General features: G+C 38.6%; 1 protein-coding gene across 12 annotated transcripts in view; it reads right to left on the reverse strand.

The window, feature by feature from the left end:
* The window catches only part of PUM2 (pumilio RNA binding family member 2), a 77,957-nt gene extending 54,525 nt beyond the window's left edge, over positions 1–23,432 (reverse strand). For 6 of the 12 annotated variants that reach the window (XM_084793024.1, XM_084793029.1, XM_084793022.1 and 3 more), the window contains exons 1-2: positions 23,054–23,208; positions 4,762–4,830 (exon numbers count right to left, since the gene is read on the reverse strand). In XM_084793024.1, coding sequence (XP_084649150.1) covers positions 4,762–4,812 — 51 coding nt within the window. In that variant the 5' untranslated portion in view covers positions 4,813–4,830; positions 23,054–23,208. Of the gene's footprint in view, positions 1–2,687; positions 2,762–3,688; positions 3,816–4,761; positions 4,831–14,349; positions 14,499–15,257; positions 15,304–23,053; positions 23,209–23,379 lie in introns of those variants that run through there. The other 6 variants (XM_084793030.1, XM_084793026.1, XM_084793031.1 and 3 more) reach the window with 6 other exon arrangements.
* Between the last annotated feature and the right edge of the window lie 1,108 nt (positions 23,433–24,540).

Here is a 24,540-nt window from a genome sequence, read left to right on the forward strand (position 1 = left end):
CCCGTCAGCCTAGCTCCTTAGAAAATACCTTCTGTGGCAATTTAGACAGTTACTTAAGTGCTCTTCCTAGCCTGTGACCCATAGTTTAAAGTGGATTACACATAAGAGGAGGCAACTATTCAAGAAACATTGATTTCTTTGAATAAATTCTTTGATTATATATAATACAGTGTAAATAAGAATTCACATTATAGAAAACAAGGCTGAGGAATCTCAAAATCTAGAAATTATATATATTGTCATCCTACTAGTGCCCTGACTTACAAAGTTCTGAATCTAAACCATGGTTGGGAAACTCAGTGTTTGTCAACCTGTCCTTCCATCCTCAAAACTCAGATATTACTGACATACACTTTTTTTTTTCCTCCAGAAAGAATTTATGGCTTTCCCTCTGTTGTGAAGAAACCAGTATGGACTCTATATATACTGCCTCATAAACAAATCAACCAAATCCCTGCTCCAGCATTTCAGGGGGCACACTTAAGCACCACACTTTTCTACTATAAACTTTTAAGCAAAAATCTCAAGCAAGCCAATTAACATTATGTTTAAAATTAAGTTCATATAGCTTATCTTTAAACTCAGATATTTTCAAGAAAAGGGATGTTATGACAACAGGTCATAATTGAACTACCCAGGAAAAATCAAGGTATAAAAGATCACTTTACTTATAATACAAGTTCACAAAAGACAAAAAATAAACGAACAATCCTTCCCCCCGCCCCAAAAAAAGATGAAGATATAGGAAACAGCAAAAAATAAAAAAAATTAAAAAACCACAATGAAATTCCATACATCTCTAAAATGGTGCTTTTCTACATTAATCTTTTCTGGAAATGAAAGTACTAGTTCTTACTTTTCAATTTTCTGATTTGTAAAGAAAACATAGTAAACCTACTGTTGTAAGATTGAGACCACAATGAAAGACCATCAAGAGAATGTCTAATGCATCACCTACCACATTTAATAGTAATAAATCCTAGGGACCTTTCATAGTCAAAGTGTAAGTCATTTAATTGGCTGATTTCAAAAAATTGTATTCAGTGTAGCTATTTCTTTTATCTTTTTCTGTGTTAGTGTTAAGAATGTCAGAAAGATGAAACGTTATTACTTAAGAATAGTTGTCTGATATAGTCTTTCTGCATAAGGAAACACAGCCAGAAGTTTAAATGTCAAGGTTTCACACATACAGCTGGTAAAGAACTCTGCTGGGATCTAAATCCTTAGTGGATTAATTGTAGGGCTTCTCTCTCTAACTACTATAGAAGATAGTACTTTTCAATCCTAGTGTAATTCATCAGTACTTCTAAGAATTCCCAGTATTAAGACTATCTCTAGTAAATAAATAAAAAGTTTAAGATTACCTAATTCTTCCATCTATCATTAGATAAATTCTAAGACAGGATTGCTGAGACAGTGGTTTCATAAATATACTGCAATCCTCTAAAACTAAAATCGCTGATTTTCTTTGTAATGTTTTGGGTTTTTGTTGTTGTTGTTGTTGTTTTTGACACAGGGTCTCTTTACATAACCCTGTGTCCTGGAGCCATGTAGACCACACTGACTTCAAAATGGCCTTGAAACAGAGATCTGCCTGCCTCTGCTTCCTGATTGCTAGAATTAAAGGCATGTGTCATCAAGTCTAGATGACATAGCTATTTACAATTTTAATGATTACTAACCACTCAGATCACTAAGAGCATTTGAGCTAAGCCTTCTGTTTTCAAAGAACTCAGCACTAATTGCATAGCTAGTGAAATTTCTATCAGAACAGAAATCTCCTTAGTCCCTCAAATATGTTTCTACTCTATCACTCTACCAGCAATTTTGTTTTCTTAGCTAGCCTACAACTCAGTCAGTACAGGAGCCTGGCCTTGAGTTCAGAGAGCCACCTGGCTGTGCCTCCCTAGTACTGGAATTAAAGGCATTTACTACCATGCTAGGCTCTCCCTGAGATTTTTAAGACACAATTTTCCTTAATATTTTCCTAAAATATTGTGTCAAAGTAGGAGAACATTATTTATCACAATAGTTATGGAACTAACTCCCAAATCTTAAGTTAAATTTTGGTTTGCTAAGAAACTCTCAAGTAAGATCCTTTTCTTCTGTTATGTCAAAATTAAACAAGAGCCAGCTATATGCACCTTAACTGATGACAGTTAATAGGCACGTGCCTCTCTATATACTTCAGTAAAATATTCTATCTTTATACACACTAAAAAAACCAAATACCTCTTCCTATGGGTTATACTTATTGTAAGCCACATGATATAATGGAAATCAGTAAGTCTTTTGACAAAAACTGCTACTGAAGGGAAAAAGAAGGGTAAGTTTATAAATAGATAAATACAGATTTATTTCTATCTTTGGGAGGACAACTTGGAGAATGACCTCCTGATGATACCTCAATAAATTCATCAAGAAATAAAAAAAAAAAAACATTTAAAACGAGTCCTATAAGTATACACAACGATTCTCCATACATTATAGAGATTTTTACCAGTTAAGACCCAATATACAGAATTTTAAAAGGAAAGAACAGGGCAATCCATTAAAAAAGGGATTGTTTTACATTACAAAAGCAACCCCAACAAGCAATTTTAGAAAATTTAAGAGCCAGATAGTACAGGCTGCTTTAATTTATTCCAATGAGTGAATTCTGGGATAAAACAAACAAAACACCTCACCTGTCAGTAAAGGAGGAGAAGACTGGTGAGAGAGAGACAGGCAAAGAAGGAAATCCCAGAAGGTTCCCTGCTGCCTGTGAGATGAGGAAAGATAGAAAGGCTTGTGGGAGAGAACCCAGAGACAGAAATTTGAGTAGGTTTCTTAGCTATCTCTTAGAGAACAATATTAAGTGGTAAACTGTTTTTAAAAATAACAAAATCAACTTATTTAAAAATATTTTTTACTGGATCAAGGTCACTTAATGGCCTGTAGCCATCTACCAGATAGCAGGAAATTTAGGCCCTATAGCACACTGGTTGTCTACATTTGATGTGTCTACTAATAAAAAAAAAATGGACTTTAGCTTATTTCATTTAACTTACTATTCAACCCAACTCCTCTGCTAAAACCTTCATGTACTCACAGACAACTAATTCAAGCACTGCTTCTGACCATAATTTTAACCACAAAAGTATATTTAGATTTATCAAACAAATTTTCAAATAGTCCATTTGTAAATAAATCCATAATACAAATGGATGTAAAGATCCAAGTCTAGAATTAATGTAGGGCTTTCACTCACTCTTACAAAAATAGAGTCTGTCACAATCAGAAAGGCAGAAACATTTCAAAAATGCTTTTACTATTTTAATACTTGAAGAGAGCCTTTCTATGTAACCTAAACTAGCCTGAGCTCAAAACTTTACTGTTTTAGCTCACAAAATGCTGGAATTACAATGCTCCCAGACCTGCTATTAAGATATGCTACTCTAACTTCTAAAAGTCAAAGAAAACAAGTGACATAGAAAAAAACAAAAGTCCTTCAAACTGCCTCCATTAAGCCTACTAGAGTACAGGTAATACCTGAACAGCCATCGTGCTACAATATATAAGTTTTCTTTTAAGAGCAAAAACGTATTCCCTTTCTCTAAATTTTCTTAGGGCCCAGGTTAGATTTTACTTTATGTACTGAACTAACAAGTTTATTTTGGCAATACTTAGCTTAAGCACCTTAACTCACCCTTAAATCAGTCCTCTGAAAATGACAAACTCTTTGGAAAACGCTGTTCTGAAGAAAGGGAGGGTTAGCTAGCTGCAGGGTGCCCTCTTGTGGCCCAAAGGAGTGACTGGACTTTCTCTCTCTGCATCTGAAGAGCACAGCATTGGATGGAGTGAGTCTCATGAAGGTCTCTAATCTACTAAAGTAAAATAATCTCCAGGAGCAAGCAATTAATTACACATCTTAGGTCTGTTTATTTTTATTTTCTACTGTAAAAGTTCACACTTGAATGTGTAATATAGTACAAAATAAAGCTATGTCCACAAGAGCTTTTATAATTTTGTTTTCTAAAAATTCATTAGGAATATGGAAAACTAGGTATTTTAGATGTCTTAAAATATGTAATGGTATGGTTAACTGGGTGACCCAAAGAAAACCATAGATTAATAGAAAAGATAACATCTATTCAAATTTGTAGAGTACCTATTATGCTAAGCATTCAAAGCTACCATTTATGAGACAAATACAAAACAAACTGTAATCAGTAACATAATGACAGTATTTATAAAGAACTAAATGAGAAGTCAGATGAGGAAGTAATTAATTCTACAGCAGATAGCAATGGGATACTAGATACTGTGTTTTAAGTAGTCTTGCAGAGGATTAGGAGTTTAATAAGCAAATATCTTTGGTAAAGAAGACAGATTTTTGGGAAAGAGTAGCAACAATCAAGCATAGCTAAAGCAAACAGCATACACATATAAAATAGCAGAAAAGGATGTGTTCTTCTGAGCAGAGCTAACTACGTGATTCATCACTAAAATATGACATTATTTAACCAAGTCAATCAAAACCACCTAGCCACAAATAAGCACACTATTAATTACTTACTGGATTCAAGTGACAAAATAATCAACCAAAACATCACAACTACACAAGTACATAATCTCAAGGGTTTTTGGTTTGTTTTTTTTTTAACCTAGAGGTCTGAAAGATATTAACTACTATTTACAAGATTTACAATTTAAAAATTAAATTTCAGTGACTCAAAGATTAAAGTGAAACATAAATTTTTAGTATTGGTGAGCTCTTACCTCTCCCATTCCCCGAGATTCTAATGCAAGAGCTTGAAAATCATGATTCATTTCATCCACAGATCAAGCCTGTTGAATAACAAAAAACGAAAGCAGGAATTTAAAAAATTATTAACTATGTTATATGGGTATTAACTAATACTATCATATTCCAAAATAGATAAGAACAGATGTTTCTATGACAGCTTTTCCCAAATAAATTACATGAGAGCAAGCTACATAATATGATACAACTTTTAAAAATAATTTTGTGTGTCAACAGACCATTATACATTCTTATGCAACTGAAGAAAAGGAAGTTAAAAACAGGAAAAGTGAATCCAAATTTTAAAGCACTTCTCGTTAATATTATAATCACTACTATAAAATTGTTTTATATTACTTAAGGTTTTGTTAAGATTTTTTTAAAATGCTTATTATTTATTTATATAAGCCTCATCCACAAAATTTTTACTAAATATTTTTAGCAATAATCAATTAAATGGTAATGTATTTTTTAAAAGTGAAAATATTTCCTCTACAGTGAATTAAATAGTTGTTTGTTGTACTTTTCTCAAGAAAGCACTTCTCAATCCTTCTCTTATGTGACAATGTATTATTATTGGTCCCTGTCTCCTCCAACTAAGAAACTAAAGAAAACAAAACAAAACAAAAAAACAAAAGCAAAAACAAACAAACATGCAAGCTTAAGCCTCTCCGAAGTTACAACTCTAAAATTCAACTGGAAAAATCCAATTATTCCCCTCACACTTCATTCATTCATTCTCTAAAACCTAAAGGGTTTGGCAAACTGAAAGCACTAACTATAACTCCTTCCTACTCTCTATTCTATTCTGTCCCTATCATAATTATTTTTGCTTTTCTAGGTTTCTAGTTGCTACTTCATAGATTCCTGTTTTTCTCCTTTGTCCCTGAAATATTAGTATTCCTTGTTAATCTGTAGAATGTACCCTTCTTCTCCGTCTGGTACTGTTAACAATCTCTTCTTGATGCTTTGAGAGCTGTCTAGATTAGCTGGAGACAACATCCACCAAATTTGTATTTTCAAAGGAAATATATCCTCCAAAGCTCCCAGTTATCTCCTGTCTTTCATTTCCCTGAATGTATCACAAAATTTCCAGTTTGCGCTCCTTTACTTCCTTTCTTACATCCATTTCCATATCATTTACTAAGTCCTGTTAAGCCAACTTATCCACTTAAAACTGTTTTCTAGCTATCTAGTTGATAATACCCTTTATCTGAAACACCTCAACCTTCTTATCTTTCCGTTCTGCAACCTACCTCCAAGTTGTAGTTATCTTTCTGAAACTACCCTGACCATGGGACTCAAGTATTTTAATTCATTCCTAAAGAGAAAGCCCAAACTCCTTTCTATGGCTTACAAAGCTTAGCTGGTGAAGATGTCTGCCACCAAGCGTAATTACTTGAGTTCAATGCTCTGGAGCCACAGGGTAGAAGAAAAGGACTCCCCCAGTTTGTCCTCTGATTTCCACTAAATAGCTGTAGGAAGCTGATCTTGAGTCAACTGTGTATTGTTGGCATGGGCACTGCCATGTCAAGGGCCTCAATTCCTCAGATCCATGAGAATGGCAAAGCCTCTTCAAGTCTAAGTTTGAATGTTTGCCCAACAGTATGTACAAAAACTAGCCACAGCTTCCTCCTCTCAGAGTCTGCTTCCCTACAGAGGCCTTCTGAGACTAGCTAACCCTTCCTCCTTGTGCTGTTCCTAATAAACAGGCTGAGTTTCTGCAGTTCTTGTAGGTGCCCTCTATTAAAGTAAGCACACCCTATACAAGCACACAGCACCCAATTCCAGCTTTTTAAATGTAGTATCTTTATCCCCACATTGCCTCGGTCAAGTTTCTAGGACCAAGCTGCAAATAATACATAAATAAAACAAATTATAGTTTAGACCTCTGGCAGTTCTATCTCTCTAGACAAATAAACTGATATTTCTATATGTTCTGATATGAAGAGCTGCCACTCACTATATTTGCTGTGAACACTAAGTCAGATAAAGTAAGGTAGGTAAGCATTCAAGACAGTTTGTAAAAGACTTTCAGGGACTGATTAGATGGCCCAGCAGTCCAAAGCTGCCAAGTTAAGAGTACCAGACCCAGCATCTATTTCATTCACCTCATTAATTCAATAAGTTTTCACTGAAGTTACTGAAAAATATTATAGAGAAAAAAAAAAAACTCAATATGGTCATACTTGTCAAGTTCAGTGGATCCCATGTTTCCTGGTGATTAAATAACCCCAATCAGACCCGAACCTTTCTACAATAAACTCCAGACTAAAAAAACCCCAACTATTCGCAAGTAAGAAAAAAGCTGAACAAAGAAACTGAACCTACATTCAGAAGATACAAAACAAAGTAGAGTTTTCTTTTATTTTTGGTTTTACTTCCAATGGTTTCTTTCAATTGCTGGTTTTGTCCAACGGCAAGCAAGATGGGCTCTGAAACTCTTATAGCAAAACCACTCACATATGGCCTAAATAATAAAAAAAACAGTTTGCAACAACCAAAGCTGCTGTACAGCAAGGGAAGAAATCCCAGAAAGAACAGAAATTCTGCATTTAAATTAAAATACATATTTAGATGACACTGGAACTACAAGTCTAGAACCAATTCCAAGAAGCCCAATTAAGGATATAGTTAGAATTAAGCAAATTCTTGCTGCTGATCATAAGAAGTATAGGTATTTAATTTTGAGTTACAAGAAAATAAAATCCAATATTCTCCACAACTGAATCTAATCATCAATATATAAGCATAGACTCTGATATTATGCTATTAGACCTATGAAGAAACTAGAAATGAGAAAATTATGTGAAGAGAAATAAAGATAAATGCTGAAATCAGACTATACCCTGCCCTATGTTGCTCTGTATTGTTTTAAAAAAATCATTTTTCACACTGTGCCTTGAGATAAAAGACTATCACAAGCAGTTTTCAAATTTTCAAGACAGGGTTTTGCTGTAGATCCCTGCCTCACCTTGAACTGAAATCTGCCTGCCTCTGCCTCTCAAATGCTGGGATTAAAGTCGTGTGCCACCATGCCTAGCTCCACTAGCTGATTTTGACTGCACTATGAGAGATTGTATGCCTAAGTGGACACATTAAAGGTACCATCTGCCCAGCACCACACAAATGGCATTTTACTAATGACTTAGTAAAAAGAATACCAACCTATACATTTATCTGGGTAAATTCAACTGTCAGAGCATATGGGCTTATAAAGAACCACATCAGGAAAAACAAAGCCAATAATTTATCAGAAACATCAAACCAAGCAAGAAAATAACTGCCTACCTGGATCCCACAAAGAGAGATACCTAGCACTGTGATGTCAGAGAAAGAGAACTCTCCACTTTCTTGGATTCAGGTTGGTTTGGACCCTCCTGTTCACAAGGCCTGTCATCTGCCACCACTTTGGAGCTGCCATCCATTTGCCTGTTCATATATCTAAACTTACTCTTAGATTTGTTTACTTTAGTCCTCTAGCTCAACCTTGCAGCCTGATTCTGCAAAAGGCAGCCGGCAGGCAGTTCCTCTAACTTGAGGTTATTTAATTCATCAACAGACTCTGGCATTTATATCAGGTTCTCAGCTTTAGTCTCTCAGGCCTCTGCCTCTTTCCTTGAAACTTTGTGCCTCTTTAACCTTTTCAACTATTCTAAAACCTACATATATACATATATTAAACAGATATAGAGGTACACTATGTCATTTGAGAGTTAATGCTAATAAGATTATAATAAAACAGTAAGTTCACTTTAGCCAGAACAATCAAGGAAAGAAGGAACACTGGCAAACCATTTAAGCGCCGATAATGCCTGAAATTGTGGAAAGACACAAATGTGCCTGTCTGTGTTTCTGACATAATATGTTCATAACAATCAGCCAACATCAAGATATCACATGACAGAATTAGGCAATAAAGAGTTTAAAGCAATGGTTCTGAACCTTCCCAATACCGCAACCCTGTAATACATATAGTACCTCATGTTGTGGTGACCCCTAACCATAAAATTATTTTTGTTGCTACTTCTTATGTGTAATTTTGCTACTATTATGAATCATAAACATCCTTGTAAAAGAATCATTTGACCCACACCCCAGGTTAAGAACCACTAGCTTTAAAGTGACTATCAACTATACAAGACAAAGAAAAAGCATGTTTGTAGTATGTGAATCTGATGGTTAGTGTTGTCATCTTAACAGAATCTAGAATGGACCTCAGGGAACGCCTATGGGGGATTATCTTGATTGCAATAACTGAAGAGGGATTACTGACTTTGATCCTCAAGTACATGGAGAAAAGAGAGCTAAACACTAACATTTCTATCTCTGTTTCCCGACTGTGCCTGTGCATATCACGTAAATAGCTGCTTTAAACTGATGCTTTGACTCCCCTACTATGATGGTCTGTACTTTACACTTTGAGTTAAATATAAATTTTTTCTTCCTTAAGTTGCTTTTGTCAGAGTTTTTATCAAAGCAACACAAAAAGAAACAAAGACAATAAACAAATAGAAAACGTCAACACTTAAGAGAAACTAGGATAACCACATGGAAATACTGAAAGGGGAAAATACCTCTTTCAATGTCAATAGATACAGTTACTAGCAGTGATGAAAAAAGGTTAAATAGATAAAAGGAGTTCTAATCTTAAAGACAGAGGGGGAGTAAGAAAAATAAAGGTGGGCCGGTTTGGTGGTACATGCCTTTAATCCCAGCACTCGGGAAGCAGAGGCAGGCAGATCGCTCGCTGTTAAGTTCAAGGCCAGCCAGGTCTACAAAGTGAGTCCAGGACAGCCAGGGCTACACAGAGAAACCCTGTCTCGAAAAACAAAAAACAGAACAAAACAAAAAGAAAAATAAAGGTTGTAAAGGTGGTCAATGCCTGTAATCCCAACACTTAAGCAGAAGTATTAGGAATTCAAGGTTACCATATCTGGCTTCACTATTAGTTCAAGGGCAGGCTAGGCTACTAAGGCTTAGACGTAATTCACCACCAAAAAAACAGGGGCAAGGAAAATGGCTCAGTAGGTAGACACTTTGCTGCCAAGGTCGATGACCTCAATTCAATCCCTGGAACCTGCATAGTAAAAGACTCCCAATTTGTCTGACTTCCACACACATATGTGTGACATGTATGCCTACCCACACAAATGTTTTTCTAAGGTTCTTTAAAGGTAAAACATAAAATAAAAATAGAGGAAGAGTGTGATAACCTTGCATCACTTGATGATAAATATTCCACCAGGACCTACCCTACTGAAACATGTGCTAGACAATTTGGCTTCGAACATCAGATAGTTTCCTAGTCTAAATGACAGAATCTGCTCCCAGACTGCAAAATCTGACACTAGTAAGATAGTTTTATACACTGTCATTATTATAATATGTTCCTTTAAAAGTCAAAATGGATTTCATATAACGCAGAATACAAATGATATCCAAGAATTTACTGTATTTTACTACGTTTGACATTTTCCATAATAAAACTTAATGAAGAGTCCACCCAAAACTCTGTATAACGTTGGAGCATCTTCTTCAGCCTTCTGACCCAATATAGCCGACAGACATATTTGTGAGGAAGGAACTACTGAGGACTTGCTTACTGTCTTGGCAGAGTTTGGCCGTCAACTCTACCTGCATCTAAGCTTGCCCCTTTTTTAGGCAAAATTCTGTCTGTGGTAGAAATGAGGACCTTTTGGCCAGTGGCTAGTTTGCCACATTTGAGGCCATCTCCATAAGGAGGTTCTTTGATACTCATCATCTTCTTTGAGGTAGGCTGGGTGTTGCCAGGAGTTAACCTGTCTCATTGTCAATGAATCTTTAAAGTAACAAAAACATTTTAAAATGTCATACTCAGCATTTCTCTGCAGTTTTTGAAGACCTTGTCTTTCTATAGTCATATCTATCTGCTGTTCCTAAGATGTATATTCTTGTGATAAAAGTAAACTAGCAACTGACATGACCATGATTTAGGTCTAGATAGGTGTTCTAAGTTGATAATGACAGTATGTGATGGAGATTGATTTACATTCAGAAATTTAGATTCACCAAGATAGGAAAGATGTCTTCTTCAAGACTGTCAAATACAAATAGCCAAGACACTAAGAATATAACATTTATATAATTCCTGATTGTGTCATGGTTCTTCTTGCCATAGGAAATCTATTGTATATATGTATAATATAAATGTGTATGTACAAAAATTTTTAAAAATTGTTTTAAATGAAAAAAAAGATGGGGTAAAATAAAAATTGCATAAAATTAAAAAAGAAAACAAAACTTAATAAAATTCATGTAATCAGAAGCTACATGACGCAGTAAGTATTTAAAATGAACATATAAATGAGCTAGGGAGATGTTGAGACAGTGCTTGCTCCCCAAGTATGAGGATATGAATATGGATTCCCAGAAACCCTGTAATCTCAGTGCTGGGCAGGCAAAGACAGGATGATTCCTGGCACCAGCCAGCTAGCTAGTTCAAAAAATAAGGTTGAGGCCAAGAGGAAGACACTCACTAAATGTTGGTCTCTGGTGCCACTCATAGTGTGTAAGTGTGCCAAGCTCATACATACACCCAGAGAAAAGCATTGGGGCTGGAGAGATGGCTCAGTAGTTAAGAGCACTGTCTGTTCTTCGAGAGGACCCGAGTTTAATTCCCAGCAACCACATGGTGGCTCACAACCATTTATAATGTGATCTCTTCTAGCTTGCTGGTACATATGCAGGCACAATACTGTATTCATAATAAATAAATCTTTAAAAAAAAGAAATAAAAGTGGGCAATATTTTTCTTAAACAGAATACTTATAAGCTGCAGCTTGCAAAGACTTCTCAAAGTTAAGTCCACTTAAAAATTTCCTCAATCAATTTTGACTAGTATATGAAAAAAGTCCCCCTTATGAGTACAAACTATTTTGGTCTAAGTTTTAATCAGCTTTCTGCCCAAAAGAGTAGTTAATGAAATCTCTCACTCAAGTTTATATTAAAGATCATTCTAAGTCTAGGTGAATACAATCCAATGAAATAGGTATTATATTCCTACAAATCAGGAAACTGTACCATATTAACATACTAATTTACTAAACTTTAACATTATATGTTAATAGACAAGGAAATTAAATTGCAGAGAGTCAAAATAAACAAGACCCCAAAAGTCTCATGACGTTTCCATAAGACGTTTCCATAAAAACAAAGCAAACTATCACTGAAGCTTATTACCATTTTAATACCAAGTTCACCCTCAAACAGCTCATATACTAATGTTTTCACAAAACTGTTGGCTTGTCAGTTTCTCTCTTCACCGGGCTATCACACAAATAATCAAAACTCCTTTATATTAAGAAGCTTCACAGCATAAGAATTGAGTTTTTACTGTACTCTTAATCCTCTCAGCTAATTTGGTTTCCTCTCAGAGTACATCCCAGAAATACTTGTACTTTGTAGCTTTCCTGCTCCACACCTCTCTTTTGATGTCTCCTGGACCTCTGCTTCTGGCTGAATCTTAATTCCTCCTCTAACTGCTCCTCCCGTGGCTGGCAGGAAGTTGACCCTATTTTCTCCCCTGCTCAATGATTGGCTGTAAGCTGCTTTATTGGCCTATCAGGGGACAATTGGGGAGTAGTGTTTATACAACACTGAAACAGGAGATTATCAGATATTGGTGGTAGAGAAATCAGTATTTGATTTACATAATAACCTTATGTCCACATACTGAAGGTTCAGTTCCTAAGGCAGTGTTCAGCTGTGGATCTTCCAGAAAGTGGAATATAAAGCCTCTGACTCCATAAATTGATTAGTACACTGATAAGAATCATGATTTGATCCAATTATTAGGGGCCGATGAGAATATGAGTATGGACTGTAACTGGAGAAGCAGGTGGCTCAAAAGTGCCTTTTGAAGATTTACTTCTTCTGCCCCTTCCCTCTTCATTCTGTTTGCCAGTTCGATGGCTTTACTCTACCATGAAGTGATTGCCTTCTCCACAGGCCCAGCAACACAGAACCAATCCATCATGATATAAAACCTCTAAAACTAAATAAATCTTTCCTCCTTTAAATTGTTTCATTTATTTGGAACTGTTATGGAATGCTAACAAAGTTGGTAACTATGGGACTCTTTTAAAAATATCTCTGTCCTTATTCCTTTAGCTTACAGTATACAGGTCACCTGGACAGCTTCTTACCAGCTCTCTCTCTATGTGCAAATCCTTCAAGACTGAATCAAATAGCCTAAGTTTCCAACTAAAGTTATTTTATCATCAATATAGTATAATAAGACCCCAAATCAAAAGATTTAGAATATATGGATATACAAAATTGAAACAAAAAGTGCTCTCTAGAGTATTAATGCCCTACCTCAATGAATGCTTTTTGTCTGCTTAAAAATCAATATAAAATCCTCAGACCTATAAGTTTCTCTTCTGGGAATTTGCCTCACACACAGCAGCAGCATTGACAGAACAGAACTATTTAACCGTATTTACCCAACAGTACTTAACTGAACAAGCCAAGCTCAACAACAGAAAAAAAATAGCTTAATTATAACAAAAGGCCACGTACTAAAAATGTTATTAAAATTAGTTATATGTACTAATAAAACATCTTATATCAAGAAAGATATTCCAAAAGTCCTGTGTTTAATTCCCAGCAAACACATGGTGGCTCATAATCATCTGTGAGATCTAGTGCCCTCTTCTGGCATGCAGGCGTACATGTAGGCAAAATATTATATATAACAAATCTTTACAAATATTTTCTCTTCAAAATTTTCAATGTGCATCTTTAAGGGGGGAGGGAGTGAAACAAGGATTCATGAAATACAGGATGCTGATCAGCTGGACGTGGTGGCACAAGCCTTTAATCCTAGCACTCAGGAGGCAGAGGCAGGCAGATCGCTGAGTTCGAGGACAGCCTGGTCTACAATGTCAGTCCAGGATAGCCAAGGCTACACAGAGAAATACTGTCTTGAAAAGCCAAAAAAAGAATGATACTGATTCTTCCTACCTCCCCTTTCAAAGTGACAGGCTTACAGCCATACATCACCACCAGGTTCAATAAGATTACTTACTTGCTCTCTTCTTTGAAATAAAGAACTTTAGGGTGAAAGCAGGAGGGAGGGAGAAATGGGAGGATAACAAGTGATGGGATAAAGATTGAGTTGTAATCCGAATAAATTAATTTAAAAAAGAGTCAGTAACTACAAGATATTCAGAAAAATCTAATAATATCATAAGGACTGCATATAATTCTGATATTTGAACTGAGGTATATGGGCTTTTGATCACCTTGCTTATCTTGCCTGACTTATAATCTGCCATTCTCATCTTGTTTGCATCAGAATAGAATGTAGGTGCTGCAGAAATTTGTATTTGCTTTACAATAAATGGAGAATCAAATTAGTTCCTTTAATAAACTGTATACATACATATATACATAAAAGAAAGAAATAAAAACTTAAGTAAAGCTTAAAGTTTATCAATTCACCCAAGGTATCTGGACAATGAATTTCAACAACATAAAATAATGATTTAACTTTATAATGGTTTGTAACTTAATAATACCTTTTAGGGGCTGGAAAGATGGTTCAGAAGTTAAGAGCACTGGCTGTTCCTTCAAAGATCCTGAGTTCAATCTCAGCAACCACATGGTGGCTCACAACCATCACAGAGATCTGGTGCCCTCTTCTAGTGTGTAGGTGTTGGGCAGAACACTGTATAATAATAAATAAATCTTTGGGGGAAAAAAGACTCCTACTGTAAGAAGGCCGGGTCTGGTGGCACATGTCTGTAATCCCAGCACTTGGGAGGCAGAGGCAGGTGGATCTCTGTAAGCTCAAGGCCAGCCTGGTCTACAAAGTGAATCCAGGACAGCCAAGACTATCGAGAGAAACTCTGTCTTGAAAAACAGAAAAACAAAACAAAACAAAAACACCATACCTTTTAACAGTTAAAAACTTTAAACTGTTTACTGTGTTGTCTATGAAATAGTATAAAAGAGGGTTTGTGGTAAAACATTTCTCAGCACAACTTAAATAAAATTCAGCCTATGTTCTTAAACAGAAAATGCTAGGACTATCATAGGAAATAATATAATTTTAATTTAGAAAAAAAAACAGAGCAGATATTGAACAGTAAGACTAGTAATAATACTAGTAAATAAATTCTAAATTTCCATTTACTGTAAAGCCTAATAAGCAGAATTCCACACCCAGGACCCACAATGTAGAAAGAAAAATCTTACTCAAGTTGCATGTGTGACACACACACAGAGTTAAGTGAAATTTTTAGAAAATTATAGTAAAATACTTTAGGTATGAACACCTTTCATTATCTAAAATACAACTTTGCTTCCTGAATACAGACACAGTGAGACGTGGCAGCTGCCTGCTCCTGTAGCCATTCCTTTCCCCACGGCAAGAAAACAGAGTAATCCTCAAACTTTGACTGTAGTTTGCTAGGAGCTCCATTACCTGACAACTGAAATGCCTCAAGGTTCCAACAATTTCTCAGATGACCCTGGAAGAAAAAGCCCAATTTCAGTACCTACCATGAAGAACAACGACACCACTACACTAATTTCAGTTACTTCTAAATAGCCAGAAGGGGTTAAAACATGGCAGTTTGAACATACCAGTTAGGGTAAGAAGGACCTCTATGCTAAGTCAAATTTGGACTGTGAGAGGATTTACTGGTAGATACTAGTTTTGAGCTAACAGCGGGCACCTTTCCCATTTGGCCCAAGGAATGTCACATCATCATCATCTGATGTATTCTAGTTTATGTTGTGATACACTACATCTTACTGCATACAGAACCTTAGCTATAAATACTAGCCCCATTGTAAGAATGTCTCCTCTTTGCTTCCCCCATCTTTATTCTTGAGGAAGAGCTCAAATATGTCTGCATGAAATATAAGGAGAGAAAATATTTCCAAAATGTGCTGTTTAGCCAAAAAAAAAAAAAAATTACTTATGGGGCTGGAGACATGGCTCAAGGGTTAAGAGCACTGCTCTTCCAGAGGACCCAGGTTCAATTCCCAGCACCTACATGGCAGTTCACAATTGTAACTCCAGATCTGACACCTTCACACAGACATATATGCAAGCAAAATACCAGTATACATAAAATACACTTTTTTTAATACTTATTTTTCATTCTAATGAATATATTTTTATGGCTTTGGTCAGTCTTTTCTCACTTAACTGCAATATTCAGATTAGACTGGTTTTGACTATGACCAAAAAGCAAGTAAAGGTGGAGAGTGTGAGATGGCTTAGTGGTTAAGAGCACTGGCTGCTCTTCCAGAGATCCTGAGTTCAATTCCCAGCAACCACATGGTGTCTCAAGATCATCTATACAGGGGTCTGATGCCCTCTTCTGGCATGCAGGTGTACATGCAGACAGAACACTCATGCATGAGAATACATAAAGTTATAAAGAAAAAAGAAAGTTGGGGAGGAAAAGAGTTTATTTGGCTTACACTTCCAGATCATGGTACATCATTGGAGGAAGACAGGACAGGAACTCAACAGAGCAGGAACCTGGAGGCAGGGACTAATGCAGAGGCCATGGAGGAGTGCTGCTTACTGGCTTGTTCAGCCTGCCTTCTTCTAGAACCCAGAACTACCAGTCCAGGGATGGTACCACCCATTATGGGCTGGGCCTTCCTCCAGTGATCACTAATTGAGAAAATGTTCTCATTTCCTAATTATCAGCTGGATCTCATAGAGTCATTTCCTCAACCAAGGCTCCTTTCTCTGAGATGACTCTAGTTTGTGTCAAGTTGACAAACAAAGCCAGCCAGTACAATTGGTTTACTGATTTTTAAAAAACATTTGGAAAATAACATGAACAAAAGAAATATACCTATTTCCGAGGCAACTCTATCTCCTAGCATTACTGTTTAAAGGAATATTTCTTAGAGAAGGGACAGAACTATAACCAGTAGTGTCTTCAATGAAATTCCAGTAATATTTTTCCTAGTCAGTCCCTTAAGGACAGGTTATATACCACATCTAACCCAAGGGAAGCAATTCCATAACAATTTTAGAATAGTTCCAGGATGATACTTAGTTTAAATCTTCCTAAACTACAGTCCTGGATGGTCATGGTCTAAGTGAACAACCAAATTAGATGGCTCCATTATGGTGAGCTCCAGGTGCTCCATTCTTATCTTGCCACTTCTCTCCCTACAGTCACCATGTGAATCCTGACAATAACATTTCATCTATCTCTTGGCTACATTAATGACTCTAAATCTTTATATCATTATTGGATATGTGTACATGACATGAGTGTGTGGAGGTGCCTGTACCACAAGACTCATGAGAAGATCTGAGAACCACCTGGCAGTCAGCTCTCTCCTCCCACCTTTACATGCTTAGGCTTGCATGAAAAACATCTTCACTCACTGAGTCATCTCACTGGCCCTAACCTACTCTTTTAAGACTTTTTCTGACCCCAGAGTCCACAGCAACCTTTCTAGTATCACCTCTATGACAGCATACTGCACAAAAATCCCAAGCTAACCCTTTCTCTATACTATAAATTCCTTAAGAACAAGAATCATTGATAACACACCTAAAGACAGTGTAGTTCAAGACCAACCTATGATCTTCAAGCAAGTGTGCTTTTGATATTTTAATGAAATATACTTTATTCTTCAATGTTTAATGAATATTTTCTCAACAATAATTCTGATTTAAAACTGACAATTTTTAGCAAGAGCTTTTTTTTTTTTTAAACTGGTACTGAAGCCACAGAATTTACAAGTTAAAGCTCTTGCTCTGGTTTTTCAAGACAGGGTTTCTCCGTGTAGCCCTGGCTATCCTGGACCAGGCTGGCCTCAAATTCAGAGATCCACCTGCCTCTGCCTCTGCCTCCCAAGGCATGCACCACCACCACCTGACCTTCTCTCCCTTTTTTTTGAAAATCAATTATAATTATTCTTCAATCAAAAGGTCCAAGCCAGGCACAGAGGCTCACCTGTAATCCCAGCACTTCTTAGGCCAAGAGGATCTTAAATTCAAGGTTATACTCTCAGGGGTTTTCCACACCAACCTAGGCTATGTAAGATCCTACCCTTACCTTCCACCTTACTCCGTACCCCATCTACCCCCTCCTCAAAAATCCAAGAAAATATCTGTAGGAAAAAGCTAGACCCATTGTTGAACGTCAGAACTTTATGCAGAACTAGAAATAAAGATTCAGATTTTACTACAGAAATATCCTGCATTTAATTCCAGAAGTACAGATAAAATAGTATGGAAAAGCAAGGGGCAGTTTTACACACCTATAATGCCAGCACTTGGGGAGGCAGAAGCAGGTGGATCGCTGTGAGTTGGAGGCCAGCCTGCTCTACAAAATGAGTCCAGGACAGCCAAGGCTACACAGAGAAACTCTGTCTCAAGGGGAGAAAAATAGTATGGAGAAGTGCAAGTAGCTCTTACCTATATTTAATGTTGGGTTTGGTTTTTTTCCCCCGAAACAGGGTTTCTCTGCAAAGTTCTGGCTGTCCTGGAACTTGTTCTGTAGATCAGATCTGCCTGCCTCTCTCCCCCAAGTGCTGGGATTAAAGGTATGCACTACCACCACCTGGTGTGTTTCACTTTTTTGGTATTTAACAAAAATCATGTAATTGTCCACTGTTTCCTTTTATAATTTTGGCAGCCTGTTATATATTGACCCTGCCTCTATTTTTCATTTACCTGTATTGTCTGACTAAAACCAACTGCATTTTAGTTTAGACTCACTTATCCCTAGTAAGTCTTTTGGAAATGGTATCAAAGGGATATGGAGATGTCTCAGTGAGTAATGCACTTAAGAGTGAGAGCCTGAGTTCAGATCCCCAGTGGTCCTTAGGTAGCTGAGCGATGGAAACATGAGAAACTCCTGAAGTTCCAGAAAACCTGGTGTATGTAATACAAGAGATCCCATTCCCAACAAGGTGGAAGGTAAGGACCCACACCCAATATTATCCTCTGATCTCCACACATTCAATGTGGCATATTCAACCTCTGTGCGCAAACATTCTAACACACACAAAGAACGTGCTACTCTTGGCAAGTCAACTACCACAACAAAAATCACAAAGATCGACGTTCAGCCAAGGTCCCAGACTTACTAGATACTTTTTTTAAAAAGAACTATACATAAACAATACTTTCCTATTTCTCTAATCCCACATTATATATTTGTTGACAGTCAGTTACAGGTTTTATGTCTTCCAGGGGCATCCAACCTTTGGACACTGTGACACAACACTGTCATCTATGAAGTTCACACTTGAGAACCACACAAACTAATTTTTGAAAAGTATTTCATCATGTTTTGAGTTTAGTTTTTTTGTTTGTTTTTGGTTTTTTGAGACAGGGTAGCCTTGTGTACCCTTGGCTGTCCTTGAACTTACAGAGATACACCTGTCTCTGCCTCCCAGAGTGCAGGGATAACAGGCATTCCCTACCACGCCCAGCCAAGTTTAGGTTTTTATGTTGAGCTATATCCAGTTATTATTGACCGTATACAGCTGATGGGCCTGACACGAAGTTCTGAGTAGATTCTTGTAGAGTATAGTCAAGTAAGTACTTAGGAAACAAATTTGGGGGGGGGGGGGAATCAGCATAGAGCCCAAGCAGACTTTGCCAAAAAGTAGGTGATAATGATCTTGTTTCTTCCTGTCCCACTTGCAGTCAATTAAAACATAATGACACCTTTTTCACATTTGAAATTATTTTCTGCAGCCAGCAGCCAGTGTGACATGCACATCAGGGGGGCACATCTGGATGTTTCTGTGTACTCTAAAGTCTTTTATTCCCTCCACAAAAGAAAAAAAGAAAAGTGAAAATAAGTGGCATGTAGCTTGAAAATGGATTAAGACCACAGTAGCTAAACTTGCAAGACTGAGCAAACTTAAGAAGCCATCCTCTCGCCAACATGCTTGAACAGACAATCACTTTTAACTTCTTAAGCCATTTCATTTTAGACTTTTAACAAAAGGCAAGAGTCAAACTACTCATTTAAAGTCAATAAAATTTCATTAAATTTAGTTCCATTAAAATCTCTTGCTAACTAGGCAAATTCTAAATTCTCATTTATAAGTAAGTTCAATCTCTTGAATTAGTGAAATGAAAAATACTACCTCATATCTAAATATACTATTTCCTGAAATATTAAAAATCATTATGCATGTACCATATATATATATATATATATATATATATATAGTGTGTTTCATGCACTGGAAAAGTTTGAAAATACCTCTAAGTTCACATTTCAACCACAAAAGCAGTAATTTTTAAAAAAATTGACTTGTCAATGTAAATATCACCATCAGAACATTACAGCTGGCGGCTAGGTGATGGTGGAGGCGGCTGAAGCAGCAATGATGGCACAGGCCTTGATCCCAGCACTCGGGAGGCAGAGGCACATGAATCTGAGTTTCAGAAGGGTACACAGAGAAACCCTGTCTCAAAAAGCAAAACCAAAAAAGAACATTTCAGTTTGAACAAACATTTTTCTACTGCATCAGAATCCAGAACCTACTGAACTGAGAGTCAAGTCAGACTGAGGGTGATCCAAAAATCCTTATTACAAAAAGCAACACTAAAAGCCTAGTTTAGACTTTGTCCAACAGAGGCTGGTTCTCCAGTACCATGCCTAATTCATTTAGCCTAGTACAGTCACAGGCAGCACTAGGCAACCACTATCCTCTCCTACAAAAAGAAGCTGTCTACTCTAGTTGGTCTCATGAGGTAGAACACATTTTTGCAGGGGAGCACTCTCCCAGGAAAAGGGAGGAGGGATTCAGCATAGTTTTTAATTCCCTCTTACAATTCACCCAACAGACAAACAAGTCAGTTTTCATGTCTTCTTAATATGAAATAAGAAATCTTTTAAGTTGGTCAATGGTGGCCATGCTTTTAATCCCAGCACTTGGGAAGCAGAGGCCTGCCTGATTTACAGAGTTCCAAGACAGCCAAGGCTACACAGAGAAACCATCTCAAAAAAACAAAACAACAAAAATCTATTTAATGTCACAAGCCAATTTACCTACCTACAAGTGCAATCTTTTTATTAGCCTGTTAGTAAAATGGTCTCAAGCTGTGAATGAATGCAAGTTATACAAAGCCATGCCAGATTTGAGTATTCAAATACAGGTTTTTTACAAATATGAAAAATCCCAAATATTTCCGTTTTAGAAACCCAATGAAATTCTAAATTAGGAGCAATGAAGATGTTGAGCACAGGAGACATGAACCAACTTCCATTTCAAATTACTATGATCAGCATACATAAAAAGGAGGCAGGGTATACACCTGGGTGGTAGAGCACTCACCTTAGTATGCACAAAGTTCTAAGTCCTAAGTTCCAACCCCACTACTGTATACACAAGCACAAACATCCACGCCCACACACATACACACAGGCAGTATTAGTACTTTGGATAACTTGAATAAATACATAGTTAAAAGACAAATTAGCTCTTAATATTACAAGAGTAGGAAAGAAAATCCACGTTTTTGTACCCGTGTTAAGTTAAATTTTAAATCTTGCGCAGGCAAGAAAAGTAGTGGCCCGCCTACAGCCCAACCTGAGTTCCATCCCCAAGAACCACATGGGAGGAGAGAACTGACACCCACAGTTCGTCCTCTGACTTCCATACACATGCCACAGCCACAGGGAAGGTTACATACAAATGTAATTTTTAAGAAAAGGTTACCTTAAAATCTTACTAAATACTCAACCACTTAAATGGAAGTTTAGACTCAAGACAAAGAAAATTTAATTAAGTAACCAAACAGCTTAGATTGTATAAAAATGCTTAAAAGTGCTCCACTTAAGGTAAATTGGCTAGATTAGTACACAAAATAAGAAAAATAAAGACAAAAAACCCGATTATTGTGGAAAGTTTCTGAAATATAAGTTACTGTAACGGTTTCCTGCCGAAACGCTGTGCTCTATCCAAATCACGAAAGACAACCCCATAGAACTTAATTTACCCCAAAATGAATTTTAAAGACATTCTTACAATAAAGAACATGCCGTCAATTATTTCTTCACATGACGTAAATCATTTATAAAAAGCAGAATATTAGAGTAGCAACCGAGGATTATTAACCAATTTAAAATATCCATCTTCGTGTTTTTAATCGGATTCCTTGCCAGAATTTCCTAAACCATCCTCCAATTCACCCAGTCACATGATGAGGAATCACGAATCTAAGCGGTGAGCAAGCTTTAAGCACGCCAAGGTATCTCCTTAAAACTGCTTTCGTGACACACTGTAACGCTTCCAAGCCCTGCACCTTTTCAGCATTTAAAAGCATTTCCCCTAAAATCCTCACAGAAAATCTCTGCCTCCAGGATTTCTTTAACAATCTGAAAGAAAAATAACGGTCATAGCATGTCTTCTTGTATATAAAATGTCTGGAATCTATTCCCGTCCCCAAAAGTTCAAATGTGTTACTGAGTAAGTGGCTGAGTTAAAAACACGGGGTTTCTAAAGTTGTAGTCTTGGGGAAAGCATCAACTTTACACGTGTTTGAGCACAGTTTATTTCCACCCCACCCCCCAAATCTGACTGTATTCACATGTAAAACTATATGGTTCAAATATCTGAAGTCGTTGATTTCGCCCTCGGCTTTAAAGTTCCACGATCTGCGGAGTATCGAAAAGACGTTCTAACAAAAACACCACGTTCTTTATACAAAGGCACCTGAACAGGTCGAATTCCAGTCCCTGTTTTCTTTCACATCTACATCCGTCTGCCAAGGTTTTTCCTGGACACTCGCAGGCCTCGAGGACAACCTAACCGTCCCCCCCCTCCCACGCTCGCACCGACCCCGACCCCCCCTCCACCACCCACCCACCCTCGTTCTCATCAAACCACTCCTTCCGCTTCACCCACTTCCAAGTCGCACGCTTCTCTGCATCCCCCTGTGCTTCTTCCAGACTGCAGGGACCCAAAGGGCTGCCCGCGGGGTCACTAAACCCGGGAACCGCGGGTCCGGCCGAGCCAGCCCGGGCGCAGGGCGCGGGAAAGCGGCGAGCTGCGCCCCCCCCCTCCCCCGCCGGCGCACACCCCCTTCCGGCTCCCCTCCCCCGGCATTGTGCGAGCGGGGCCCAGGCCGCAGCCAGCCGCGAAAGCCGCCCAGGCCCTGGGCCTGTTCCCGCCCGAGGCCTGCTCCCGTGGAGGCCGACACACAAAGCCCGGAGCCCGCCCCCGCGGCGCCCACGGACGAGACGGAGCGAGCGCGGGCTGACTTACAGGGCTGTTGCGGCCGCGCTGCCTCAGCCGGGGACACCGACCGTTGGGCACCGGCGGCGACGCTCTCGGCCGTCCGTCCTCCCCCTCCGCCTCCGGTGGCGGCGACGTCTTCTTTCTCCTCCTACCTCCCTCCCCCCCACCCCACCTCCTTCTTCTCCTCCCCCCTCCTCCTCCGAACCACCGAAGTACCGAGGGTGAGGCACAGAGACTCACAACAACATGGCTGCCACCGCCGCCTCCCCTCCCCTCCCTCCCCCGCCCACCGGCCGCGCGCAAAGCACTGCGGGAGAAAAAAAAAAAGAGGGGGGGTGGTGGTAAGCGCTCACCCAGACGCGACGCTCCTCAGTGAAGTGCGTAGCTTCTCTCTCCCGCGCGACCGGCGCCGGGGGCCCGACCGAGGCTTGCGCGTGCGCGCTGTCGCGGCGCTCTTGTGGCGCGTGCGGCGGCCATCAGGCGTGCACAACCCCTGGCTTTACCTTGTGGGTTCGGGGCTGGACTTCGCGCTCGACCTATGGAGCTCTACTCCCAGGCCCGTTCTCGCCCCTCGTATGGTGCTGCAAACCCCCGACTCTGTGCCAGGCTGAATTTATTCATCCCCCCCCCTTCCTCCCAGATATCTCATTGTTCTCCCCAAACTGCCTGTGAAAGCACTGCTGCCCACGACCCCAAAACTTGGGGTCCAGCTCTCGCTTCACTTCTGCAGTGCTGGCACCTACAGGAGCCCCAAACGGTCAACGTTTATGTCCCTTTTTATCCAGATCTTAGAGATTTGGGGATGATAACATTGCACCCTGTGTCTGTGTACTGTCTAGTTCTAGTGACTGTTCAGTAGGCAGGTGTTGCCAACTCTTGCAAATGATGAGAGCGGATACTGGCTAAGCACAAAGGAAACTAACTTGCCTCGTGTCCGTCTAAATGTTTTTTTGTTACCAGTTACAGACTTGATCTGCCCTGATGAGGCACTGGCTTCCCTGAAATCTGCAGAGAATAGTAATGACTCCAAAGCAGTCACTGGAACCACTCCCCATCACAGCTCTCTTGGAGAGCACCAGGGACCAGTTCCTGATGGCTTACCTCCTGGTTTTCACAATTCTGTACTTCGTAACTATCCAGGGCCTTGTAATTGCCCAGTGTTGCAGCTTTCCCTAGGCAGCTGTGAGCTCCAGCAGGCCACGGGCAGTGTTGTTCACGTGACATCTCCTAGTGCCTGTTAAACACAAGCGCTCTTTGGGTTTTCGTTATTATAAAAGCGAATTGGTGTTAAAATTTATCTTAGTGTTGTGTTGCTTTGATAGAACACCAAAATAGGGTCATTTATAAAGAAAAGAAATTTACTCCCCAAGTTTCTGGAGACCAGGAAGTCCAATGCTAAAAGTTGTCACTCTCAGGCAAGATCCTTGGTGCTGTGTAATCCCACAGTGAAATGTAAAAGGATAAGAGGATGGGGGGGGGCAGGGGGGGCTGAGCTTGCTTTCATAAAAACCCAC

Source organism: Acomys minous (genome assembly GCF_964271855.1).
Source record: "Acomys minous genome assembly, chromosome: 8".
In the NCBI taxonomy this organism is placed as follows: Eukaryota; Metazoa; Chordata; class Mammalia; order Rodentia; family Muridae; genus Acomys; species Acomys minous.